Source organism: Glycine soja, chromosome 16, assembly GCF_004193775.1.
Source record: "Glycine soja cultivar W05 chromosome 16, ASM419377v2, whole genome shotgun sequence".
Taxonomy (NCBI): domain Eukaryota; kingdom Viridiplantae; phylum Streptophyta; class Magnoliopsida; order Fabales; family Fabaceae; genus Glycine; species Glycine soja.
This window is the reverse complement of record NC_041017.1, coordinates 229,476-241,814: the sequence shown is the minus strand read 5'-3', so window position 1 is coordinate 241,814 and position 12,339 is coordinate 229,476. Positions and strand designations below refer to the sequence as shown.

The 12,339-nt window shown below is 30.6% G+C and overlaps 1 protein-coding gene across 1 annotated transcript; it reads right to left on the bottom strand.

The window, feature by feature from the left end:
- Positions 1-1,631: 1,631 nt before the first annotated feature.
- On the bottom strand, positions 1,632-8,342 carry LOC114390476 (probable magnesium transporter NIPA4). The gene is made up of 9 exons (XM_028351218.1): positions 7,833-8,342; positions 7,065-7,121; positions 6,431-6,521; positions 6,196-6,356; positions 5,978-6,105; positions 5,739-5,876; positions 2,971-3,063; positions 2,342-2,447; positions 1,632-2,209 (listed from the first exon to the last, which is right to left on the bottom strand). The coding sequence occupies exons 1-9, from the start codon at positions 7,990-7,992 to the stop codon at positions 2,100-2,102; spliced, it is 1,044 nt and encodes a 347-aa protein (XP_028207019.1). The 5' UTR covers positions 7,993-8,342; the 3' UTR covers positions 1,632-2,099.
- Between the last annotated feature and the right edge of the window lie 3,997 nt (positions 8,343-12,339).

Below are 12,339 nucleotides of genomic sequence, written 5' to 3'. Positions count from 1 at the left end.
GACATATACTCTTTTTTCTTTTTCTGAAGAAAAATATTTTTTATCTATAACTATTAATATTCTCTAACCATTAATAAATAATAATGAAAATTATTTAATTTAATGTATATATTTTATTGGACAATTTTATTTTTAATTTTTTTAAATTACATTTTTTGTATTTAACTTTTATTTTTTTATTATTTTAAAAATTTAGAAAGACACCATCTTCTCCTAATATAATTATAATTGTAATCTATACTAAACATTTTGTGAGTTATTATATAACTTTTTAGTTATGGATAATTTTCTTAAAAAACGAATTTTCAAATTTAATTTAAAGATAAAGATAAAAATAATAAATTAAAAGAGATGATTTTGGGTTCATGCCCCGTTGAATAATAAAACATAGATAAAAGGTTAAAAAGATTAAGTATCCAGATAATTAAAAATAATAGTTAGTCAGTTGTGCCATGGGAAATATGACTCCAAAAGATATAAAAGAGAGGATTATTAAAAATACCTAATTTAGAAAATGAAGAATGAAAAAATTACTCATCGTGTTGTATATTTTAATTTATAATATAAAATATATTTTATGATTAGATTGTGTACACATTTGGTTTTAAGTTTTCGTCACTCGTCTGTTTATTTTGTTCGTAGACAAGTTAATCATGTTTTCTATTGCTTTGTAATGGAGTTTAAATTTTTTGCTAGTCCACAAGTTCATGATTTGATTCCAACTTGTATTCAAACTTTGATTATAATTGGAATGATATGAGATTGTTGTTTAAAAAAAAAAAAAATTGCGTACACGTGCAGGCTAATGAAATAACTACTTTTCACGTTACCGTATTTTTATTTATAATACAAAAATATATTTAAAATTGTCATGCATATTAATTTATAATTATATGACAATGTAAAAAATATTTAATTTAAATTCTTTTCTGCATTTTTTTGGGTTTATCATCATAAACTTATCTTTGTACTTGTTAATATATTCAGCTTTATATATGAATTGCTAATCATTTATGAATATTTTAAACTTGAAAAATATTTTCAGATGTTATAATCTTTAAAAAGATACTTAGGGTGAGTTTGATTTTGATTTTGTTTTAGTATTTAAAAACCATTTTATAATAGGTTTTAAAAAAATAATTTTATCTCTCTTGCAGTAAAAAAAATAACTGTCACAACTTTTGCATCCAAACAGAAAAAATCATTTAAAAATTTTGAGAAACTAAAATGCAACTTTTAATTTGAGAAACTAAAAAAGATATACTCTAAATTTATGATACCAAAAAAACTTATTTAAGTCTAACTTTTTTATCTATATGATATCATCTAATTTTCTTTATGTTTTTTAATCTATATGAAACAATTACTGGGATGTCTTACATGCATTTATGCCAATCCTATTAAGGATCGATAATTTATGCAGTTGGGCAGGCCAAGATAATCCTATTAAGCATACTTCTCTGATGTAACAAGTATTTTATTATTTACAACCCTGTTCACCATGGTAAAGCTATGATGCACGCGAAGATACTTACCAAGCGGGTAAAGGAAGAAATGGCTAGGGCCTGTGGATTTTGTTATACCATATATTTCCCAAAAAGATGCCAAGATCATGCGTAGTGCTGAATCTATAAAGCGACTAAAATTTAAAACAATCTATTAAACAATGCATTTGACCTGGAATCTACACATCCTGATTTCCATATTTAGCTCCAACATGCGCAAAATATTGTGGTCAGCTCGAGTTCAAATGGCAGCAGACACTGATAATAACATTGCAATGCTGTCCAGTTCAAAATTTGATGATGAATATTTTCATTTAACTGAGGTACACTATATATAATCAATGTGCAGAAAATTACATTAGCTTTTGTCTCCGGTATGGAGTGTAGATGGGCATGCAAGGCAAGATCAGAAAGCATAATCATCAGGAGGCCAAAAGAACAGTGATAGGAAACTCTCATCCTTCGACCCAGCTGTATCAGGTAAAAAATATGATGGGGAGGGAAATAATCAGTAAATTACAGACGACCTTGGCAAAATCCCTCCCCAGCGCCTCAAGCTCATTTAGAAATGCAAGATGTGATGCAAAGAATATATCATGGCAATCTCATGGATTCTTGCCGTCTAAGAGGAATGCCTTCACCACCATCAAAGCCATCCTCTTCTGAATGCTTAGGAAGTCTAATAGATAAAGATGTTTGTAAACCTGCACATGAAGATATATTAACAAAGTCATATCTGAAGACTTCAAGGCCCTACACGAAAAGTGCATGTGAGCACGAGAGTGTAATCTAAAGTTACATGAAATTGCTACTATAGTAGGATCACTAGATCATACCATCAGCCATATCCTTAGTTTTGTGAAGAAGAAAAGTTCCTGATAGAATGGTCACAAACCCACATATTTCTGTGATAACTTGTGTTGGACTTTGTCTATCCCAGTCCTGGCATCAAATTCAATTATCAATCAATGGTCAACCTTCAAAATATGGCAAAGAGGGGACAGACATTGAATGTGCAAGTAACCATTAAGCTGATGATTTGCACATCAGATTCAAGACATAGTGAGACGAAAATTAAAGATTTGCATCTCCATATGGTTGTTAAGGGAAAGAGCAAAAGAAGTTTCACACCCTATTGAATGTACTCGCAAACAGTTTTCACATCTAGATGTAAATGTCTCAGCAGACACTGGTTTATTCACAAAAACATTCACTTCTCACACTTCATTACAGAGGTATATGCAGGACCTACCAAGAGAATCTTGACTAGCAAATAAAAATAGGTTGACATAGTTATAGGCAACAACCAGCATACAAGTATCATTGAAAAGATTTTGTGGAAACACCAAAACAAAATTATATCAAGCATTTCCTTGACAAACACAGATTATACAATATACAATCTTAAAATTAAAGCAATTAAGCAGGCAGTGTCTAACTATACCAGTTAGGTAACAAAACTTACCTTAAACATAATAACACTAGCCACAATGGTAAATGTTGTGAACATAACATAATATATAGGAGATACCACTGCCGTATTAAAAGTATCCAGTGCCTGATTGCAAAAATGAAAAAAATATATTATCACATGAATTATAAAAAAGAAGGAACTTTTCATCAATCCCAAAAATATAAATGGAGGTGACAATATGTAAAAAGTAAATGCATAATATTAGTAAGTAGCAGAATCATGACAAATCGACATCCAGCACCAAGGAAACATATAGTTTTATCCTAATCCTGCAAATTCAAGTTTGAAGCCATAGAGAAAATGAACTTGTTCTCATAATAAACCACCCAGATACCTAAACCCGAGTTTGTCAAACATGAGAGTCTACATAAACTCGGGGAACATTTGTAGACTCGATTCGTATACTCGTAAATGTGTTACGTAATATAAAAAATAATATTAAAAAACCAATTAATGGCATGTTTGCTCAACATTAAACTTTTAACACAACAATAAATCAACATTTCAACTTCATAATAAAGCAAAGTAAGTAAGTAACAAATAACAATAATAAAGTATGATAGTACAGTACTACAAAAGATCAAACCATTTAAATGACCAAATCATACATAAATTCATACAATCATAAGTAACTAAAGTGAAAACATTCAAAAAAAAGAATTAATTCCTTCAAATCATTTGAGCCTTGGTTAAACACTATCACTGAGTGGTCAATGAGGGGCAAAAATTACATTTGATTTCAAACTCAATGACTCACTTCTCGACTCAACTTTATGCGAATTTACACGAGTTTAACAAATTCACCTGAGTTTATCCATTTAAGTGTTTGATAGTGAGTTAACTTGTTTTCTCTACCTAGACCAGTAAAATCGTAGTAGTCTAAGAGCTAATTCAAGTTTGACAACTATGTCCAAAGTTGCCTTTATGTTCATTTAGATTTAAGAGGAGTGCTAGCAACACAATTATTTCAACACATTCTTTTATTATTGATTAAAATGTATTGGAAACTACAAAATTTCGAGTGGGGGGCTTATTAAATAAGGAATATGACCCACAAATTTGTGATTTTCAATAAATTAGGAATATGACCCACAAATTTGTGATTTTCAATAAATTAGGAATATGACCCAAAAAGTCTTTTTTCATCCCCGAAAATCATGTCTCCAAGGAATTATATTTCCTGGGAATATCATAAATATAAAGACATAATTATACAAAAAACTTTCACCCTTCATAGGAATCTTGGATTTCCAATCCCTCCCACGGGAAACTTAAAAAAAAATTCCCCTACCAAACACCCACCTGCAAGGCATTTGAATATCGATTAACATATCAATTTCAATTGACTAATTTACTGATTCAAGAAAAATCATGGGCTAAGAGATTGTTGCACTCTATCATAAATAATAGAGTAAATTACACTAACCAGCCCTGAGATTTCTTGTAATTACACAAACACCCCCTGCTTTTTTAACCATTACAGTCACCTTCCTTGTAAAGGGTGTTAGTGTAACATGAGAGGGTCCAAGGGTGTTAGTGTAATGTTTTCAAACATAAGGGAGTATTAATGTAATGTTTTCAAACTTAAAGGGGGATTAGGGTAGGAATAAAAAGAGTAGTGTTATGTGTAATTTGAGATAAACTCAGGCGGGTGCGAATGTAATTTGCTCTAAATAATAATGCCAAACATGCAAAATTACAGAAAAACATCTTTATAGCAGAACAGCAAAATATCTTCACCACAATGAGTAATAGATACGGTATTCATCATTTCTACTTTCCAGAATAATGTTTTCCTCACTTTAACTTTGTACTAATAAAAAAATTCCATCTTATGCGCCCCACCCCAAAATAAAGTTACTTTAAAATCAACCACTCATTTTTATTATATTTCTCCTGAAACAAAGTTAGATACATGTTATATTCTCACTCATAAAAGCCACAGTTTCTTGTGTTGGGCCAAAACTACTCAACCTGCACAAATGTGGATTCACTTCAAATGAAGAGCAATTTTGAATTTCCAACAATCTGCATGCCACATAGATGTAACTTAGAACTTAGTTTGAGGGATTTCCCAAAAAAATTAAAAGATGGGGAATTCTTGGCCAACTGACAAACGAGAGTCAAACTTCTGTTTTCCTTGTTGATCTTCTTCCTCATTTAGCGGTCAATTTTCCTATCAAGTTTTGGGGGCTGTCTTTTATTATGTAAAAAGAAACATTTTACATATTTGATTGATACTATTTATTCGTTAAAGAGTGGATATGACATTATGACCAAATCAGTTCTTTATCTTTAAACCAAGGGATAAAATTCTAAATCAATCCCGGTAGTTTACTTAAAGATCACAAGGTCATATGTGATGGTAATATATGTTTGAAGTTAAAAGATTTGAGCAATAAAAAGAATTATGGTTCAAGAAACATATCATGCATAAGTCTGACAAGAAGATAAGTAACCAGCACTTGGACAATTTTATATTCTTCTCAACACAAGCAAGAAAAGATTACATACATAAAATGTTCAAAATAAAAAAAAAATGCATTTAAAAAAGTTGTGAGCATAAATACATGATACTTTCACAGATTTCACTGAATGGTAATGGAAATTCAATCAAACTATTTTCATGTTACATGATACTTGTTGACCAAAAGTAGTGAAGTACATTACAAAACTTGTCGGATGTTTACAAAAACAAGTGCATACTAGTGCATCAAATAAAACAAAGTTCAGGGAACTAACAAGAAAAACTACTGTACCTTATTTAAATAATTCATTTGGGTAAGAACACAAACAAGTACAACTAGAGTGAATGCCCAAGTCTGAGGGTAAATTAGCTGATTCATCCCAGACAGTGTTAACTTTATGACAATTCCAAGAGCCTTAACACTCATAACCTGTCAAAGGAATACCTTACAATACAAATACAGGGGGGAAAATAACAAGGGGAGAACAAATACTATTAGAAAGTCATCAACAACTACATAACGAGACATACCGTTAGAGAACCTACAAGGGAACAAACACCAATATAAACCATTATGTGTGTCTGGCCATAGAGAGGAATGAAGTGGAAGATAAGGATAAAAGTAGCTGTTATAACCATAGCTGCATAAAAGAGAAATGCTGCAGAAAAAAGATTATGTTGTTGGTTAGTTGTTCAATACAATACCTATTGATTACAGACACTGATATATCAAGTAGGAACATGACTACCTGGTTCCATAGCAAGATCCCACACTTCTGAAACAGATTCAATTTCCCGTTCTTGAGGTGCATGCAAAACAATTGTCGTAGATCCCACAACACACAAAACACAACCGAGAATTCCAAAAATATGTAGCCTCTCCCGTAAAATAATATGAGCAAGAGCAGCACTGCAAGCAAACGTCAAAAATCAAAATTTACCAAGAGTCAAGCATCAATTTAAAGCTAAATTTTTTTATCATGCCTGATAATAATGCTAAGAGCACCAAGAGGGGTGACCAATATAGCTGGGGCAAATGCATAAGCTGCAAAATTGGCAATCTCTCCAACAATCACTGTTGAAATTGCAAATGTGTTAGAAATAAGAATAGAAATTTTAATCCACTTAAATATTATACGCAACTCATATCAATAAATTGTATGTGGAAAGTTTGTTAGCATCTTTATACGCCCTTTTTTGTGTCCATGCTGAAGTATTCCCTTGGAAAATGTGTGAAGCAAAAAGGAAAGAAAAGAAAAGGTTAGGATGGTATAAGCTTTAGAAACCTTTTTCTTATTTTTTATTTTGATTTTGTGCAATGCATAAATTTGGATATAAGTAGCAGAAAGATGGATTATACAGGAATGAAGGGGAGAACATACACATGAATGCCCCTCTTTGGATTTGTTAAGGTTCAACATAGAACTCAATCTATAGTCTACAGAAGTATAGTAACTACATTACTTTCTGCACTTGTAAAATAACCATAAACTAAATAAAATATTTATATAAAAAAAAAGAGGCAGGAGCACAAGGGATGCACTTGGAAAAGGAAAAATCCACGATACATTCAATTCATTAGTCATTCCAAAACCAAACAGAATCGTGTATAACTCACTTGTTATCATTCCCACCCACCAAAGCGGCTCATACAAGTAAGAATAACCTCCACTTCCTGTCAGATATAATTTTGGATGGTTAGTCACTATTGCACATGATCAATCAGGGAGACAATGAATCAAAAAATAAAAACTATTAACATTAGGCAACAACTATTTTGTAGATTAAATAAAATAAATTAAAGAAAAGAGACCCATATAAGTAAACAAGCCAATCAGAGGCCGAATCATTAGAGTTAAGCATCCATCTAATTTATAATAAATCAAAGAAAAGATTTCCCTACTGATGAGTTGCTACAAAAAGAAAAAATTAAACTAGCAGACAGTTTATCCACCAAATTTCTAACATTTAAAGCAAGATCTCAAGTCACACAAACTGTATAGATCTCTCATCATTCCATACCAAGGAGCACAAGAAAAGGATAGTTAAAATTGCCAAAAAAACAGTTCGGTGAAAATCTTAAGGATGAGAATCGAGAACACAAAAATGTTCCCTTCCGCCTCATGCCGAGACCTAATATGCTTATTCTACAACTATTTGTCTTGTGGAATGCGACGAGAAGATATAACAGAGAAAAAAAAAGGCCGGCAAAGCAACGCATCGAGTGTAAACTTGAGAGATTTGAGACAGTTGAAAAACTCGTGGCCAAGAGAAGTAAAAGAAAAAACGTCCAGATCCCTAGAAAAATTAAAGCAAACACGGAAAATGAACTGAATACAAAGTAAAAACAAAAAAGTGATCGACGGTGGCGAAGAATGAACGATACCGGCCCTGATTCCACTAGCACCGGCCTTCTTCAAACCCTTCTTTTTGACAATGAAGCTGGCGCCGATGAAGAAGCTAGAAGAGAGAGCGAGGCACAGTCCCTTTATGTTGTCGGAGGACATGCCCTCGCGCCAGCTCGAAGAACTCGAAGAAGTCGCCATGCCGCAAGAACCAAAACCCTAACCCTAGGTGCAGAGTGTGAGATCTTGCCGCGAGAAATGGAAAAAAAATGAAGAATCTATCAGACGATGGAGAGGATACAGGCTGTCACAAAGGGTCTCTCCCTCTGGATCCGAAATGCTTTGCAATTGATTGCGATTGCATATGCATTTGAGAGAGATAAATAATAACCAAAAAAATTTACAGTGACTGAGGTTGTTGATGACTACTACACTCCATTCTTGATTCCATGCTAATCTAAATCTCTTGCCAAATCCCAATCCTCTTCTAGTCTCTCAAACCTCCTTTTTCTTTCTCCTTTATTTATCTATCGTACGATTATTATGAATATCACACTATCTCGTCAAAAGAAAAAATAAATATATATATTATGGTTGCGATGTCATCTCTCGCACAACCAATACCATTCATTTTCGCATCGAAAAATATAAACGTTTATTTTTTATTGGAGAGACCTAATTAGGTCAGAGAATGTTTTAAGGTTTATTAAGAACTTGCTTATAAACTATTCATCAATAGAGTTTGATTAAATTAACACATAATTCTATTTTCAAAAGATTATTAATAATAATAATTTATCTCCATTGATTTTTACGGATTAATTCCGAGTGAAAACTGAAAACAATCATCGGCTGCATAATGGTTTTGCCGTCTTTACTTATTTTAGGATCCAAAATTGTCGATCAAATCTATGTTGTTTTTCGGCGTCGCTTTTTATGTTTAGTAATTAATTGAGTAACGTCCATGGTGAAATGAAGTGGACTTTTGATTTAAATGAGTCAGCTAAAGGCTAAAGGGACAAGGTAACAAGTTTTTGGTGCACCTGTATTTTCTCATGGGTTTAATTGCACTATTGCTTTCATTTTTATTACTAGTAATTACGAAATATCACGTTCATTTTTTATTTTTTTTAGAGGATCATACAACAAATAAACTAATAATGAATTGCCATTTTTGTTATTAATACTAAACACAATTTTGTGAGTTAAGCCTAGTTACAAAAAATGTTATTTTTTAAATGATGATTATAGCAAAATTCACAAACATGTAGACATTGATTAGCTCTAAGTACACCCCAACCGACATGTGTTGTACCTATCCACCATTATTGTTGTGCATTCGATTTATTATTGTTGAGTATGATGGCTTTGCTGTAATTTTTGAAAATGGTATGAAGAGTATGGGAACCAAATTTGTTGAGTTTGTAAAATAGCTTTCAGTCATCTTTTATTTTAGGGGAAGCTTTTAGTCATCTAAAAACATGTTTATTTACTCCATGTAAAAATGTAAAAATGATTGATTGTGTACTAAAAAATATAATATATGGTTAAATTAGTTTTTTTATAATTTATTATTTACGTTTAATTTGATCTTTTAATTTTTTAAAATTTAGTCTTCTAATTTTAAAAATTAATTTAATGTGGTATTGTTGTCTAAAATAAACTCACGGTGTCAACAAATATATATTTTATAATAGTTTTAAACCACCACAAATTTTATCAATTTAAAGAATTAAATGATCAAATTGAATTTGAAAAAATTAAAAGATCAAATTAAATCTAAAAAATAAATTAGAACATCAAAAAACGACTAAAATATATTTTTGACATTTTTATAATTCAAGTGCTACATAATCTTTCAAAAGACCAAAACACATGTATGGTATCGCGTCTAATAGCAAAAGCTACACAAATCAGCTCATCAAATAGCAAAATAAACACAAAAGCTACACAAATTAACTTCAGTGCAATGCTGCCTAAGTAACTTCGATGGTTTGGACATAATTACAATAGACAACTCTTACATGTTTTATGGAAGGAGAAATGAGATGGGAAAGGGTAGCAATCAAGCGAAATGTGTCATGCATAGACAAACATAGAAAGGTCGGGTGAAGGTGATGAAGAAAAGTGGTGATGGTGAGGGAAGAAAATAAAGGGTGGAAGAAAAATAAACTTTTTTTATAAAGAGGAAAAAAAATAATCCAAGATGGAGAGAGAACCTTTCTCAACTAAAGAGTCTATTCCTTTGAAGGGAAATAAATAAGACCCATATTATTATATTATATTTTAATTCAAAACTTTCATCTTAATTCACTTTTTTTTTCATTTTATTCCACCCTCCGACATTAAAAGAATCATTTTTTGAAGAGGGGAAAATCGTTTTAAGGGAGATAACTACTCATTACTACTCTTGATAAACTTTCATATTGTTGTCTTGTAAGAATCAGACCCTCAAAGTTTAGGAAAATGAATATTTTGATATGAACTTTCATGTGGTATGGTATTATTGATTAGTTAAATAAGATGGAATCTCTCTCAACACACAAAAGAACTTAAACTAGTTAGTCTTTAGTCGAGTCAATGATTGTTTGAAGCTCAATATGTTTTTTATGATACAAAGGGCTAAAAGCCCAAAAACAACCAAATTACAGTTGATCCCTAACCATCATGGCTGAAAAGGACAGAGCGCTTTCCACATAATGTAGAAAATCATCAAAAAATAAATTATCATAGTCCAAAGAAAGACCATGTTTTGTGAAACAATCAGCTACATAGTTTGATTCCCTAAGGACAAAATTCCACTCAACCTCATAGGCTTGTCAGGCTAAGAAGTAAACAAATGAGACAATATGGGCTTCCTATTGAGAATGAGAAGTCCTTGATGAGATTAATTCAATGACAAATTCTAGTGAAGCCTTTAGCCAAGACTAGCCTAAGACCATTGAAGATGGCTCATAAATCCGTTTGAGAGGCAAAACAAGAATCCAAAGATGTTATTAAGCTTACGAACACGTTAACGCTCCATACATTGGAAGTGAAGGAACCACAACATCTATTTACATTAAAGGTTTCTTAACGAGAAATTATACTTGTAAAATAAAATATACAACTAAGAGAGAGAATGAGATAAAAGGAAGATAAATTTGAATTTAAAATGTAATAAATGATAAGATGAAAGAGAGAGATAAACACAAAATATAATATATAAATTATTGTACAAATTATTGCACGCGTAGCACTTTTCTTTGGTAATATCCAATAGTTAACAAGATTTACTTTACCTTTTGGATGCCTTAACAGTGTCTCATTCATGTTTAAACTCCATATCTATTTTTATTTATTTTTACATAGAGTGGCTAACACTCAAAATCAAAAGCAAAACTAACAAATAGTTGAAGTATCAGCTTCTAACAAATCCACATCAAATGTTGGCGGGCCAATCAAAGAAGAAAAATCATGTCCCATATATAAGCTAATTTTTTTTGTTGCATTCTCCGAGAATATGACGAAATGAGACACCTTTTGGAGGGGGATCCATAATAAGTATTACTAGATATTTTCAAATAATTAAATTTATATATCTGAATTTAATTTTATATTCTCAACAATCAAGTTTCAATAAAAAAATTTATAAAAATTTAAACAATTAAAATTAGTACATCTGAAAATACTTATTAATTTAATATTTTATTAATGTATTGAAGATAAAATTAGTGAATGAAGAAACCATATAAATTTAAGAATATATTCATGAAGATGAAGATTGATCGATTAAATGCCTATATTGATTGATAGACATGAGTTGAAAATGATGTGTTGTTTAGAGATATATTCACTATTTTACTCCATAGACATGATTGATAGGTCAAGTTTGTTTTCTACTAGGTGATGTAAGGAAAATATGAAGTTTTTGGAAAGTTCACCTTGGTGACGGCGCGTGCGATCGGAAAATAGGAAGTTTATTATTCACTATTATGGTCTTTTACATTTCATGAAGATTAGTACTTTAGTATTTTGTTATTCATTACCTAATGAAAACATACTAGGTTTCAATTATACGAATGTTATGTTATATTAACTTAGTTTTTGTAAAAATAAAAATATTTTTTTGACCCTTAATATTAATTCAATTAGATGATTATCCAATGTAACCGAAAAAATTACATTAATATTGATTTTAAATTATATTATTATTATTATTATTTTATACACGTATACTTTTTTTTAAGAATGAATTAGATTGTATATAATTAGAACTAGTTTAATTTGATAATGAGGTAGAGAGTGTGATGTGACGATCGACTTTTAATTATATACAATCTTTTTTATATAATAGATAAATATAAATATATATTATAATATAATTCATATATTAACAGATATTTGTTTATTGGAATTTTAATTATATAAAAATAAATATTTATGTTAAATACTAATTGTCAAGAAAAGAGATGTGTTTACTGAAAAGTGAGGATAAAAGTAGTAAATAATAACCATTAAACATCATAAAGAATAATGAATTTAAACAGAGAAATAGATATTGATGAT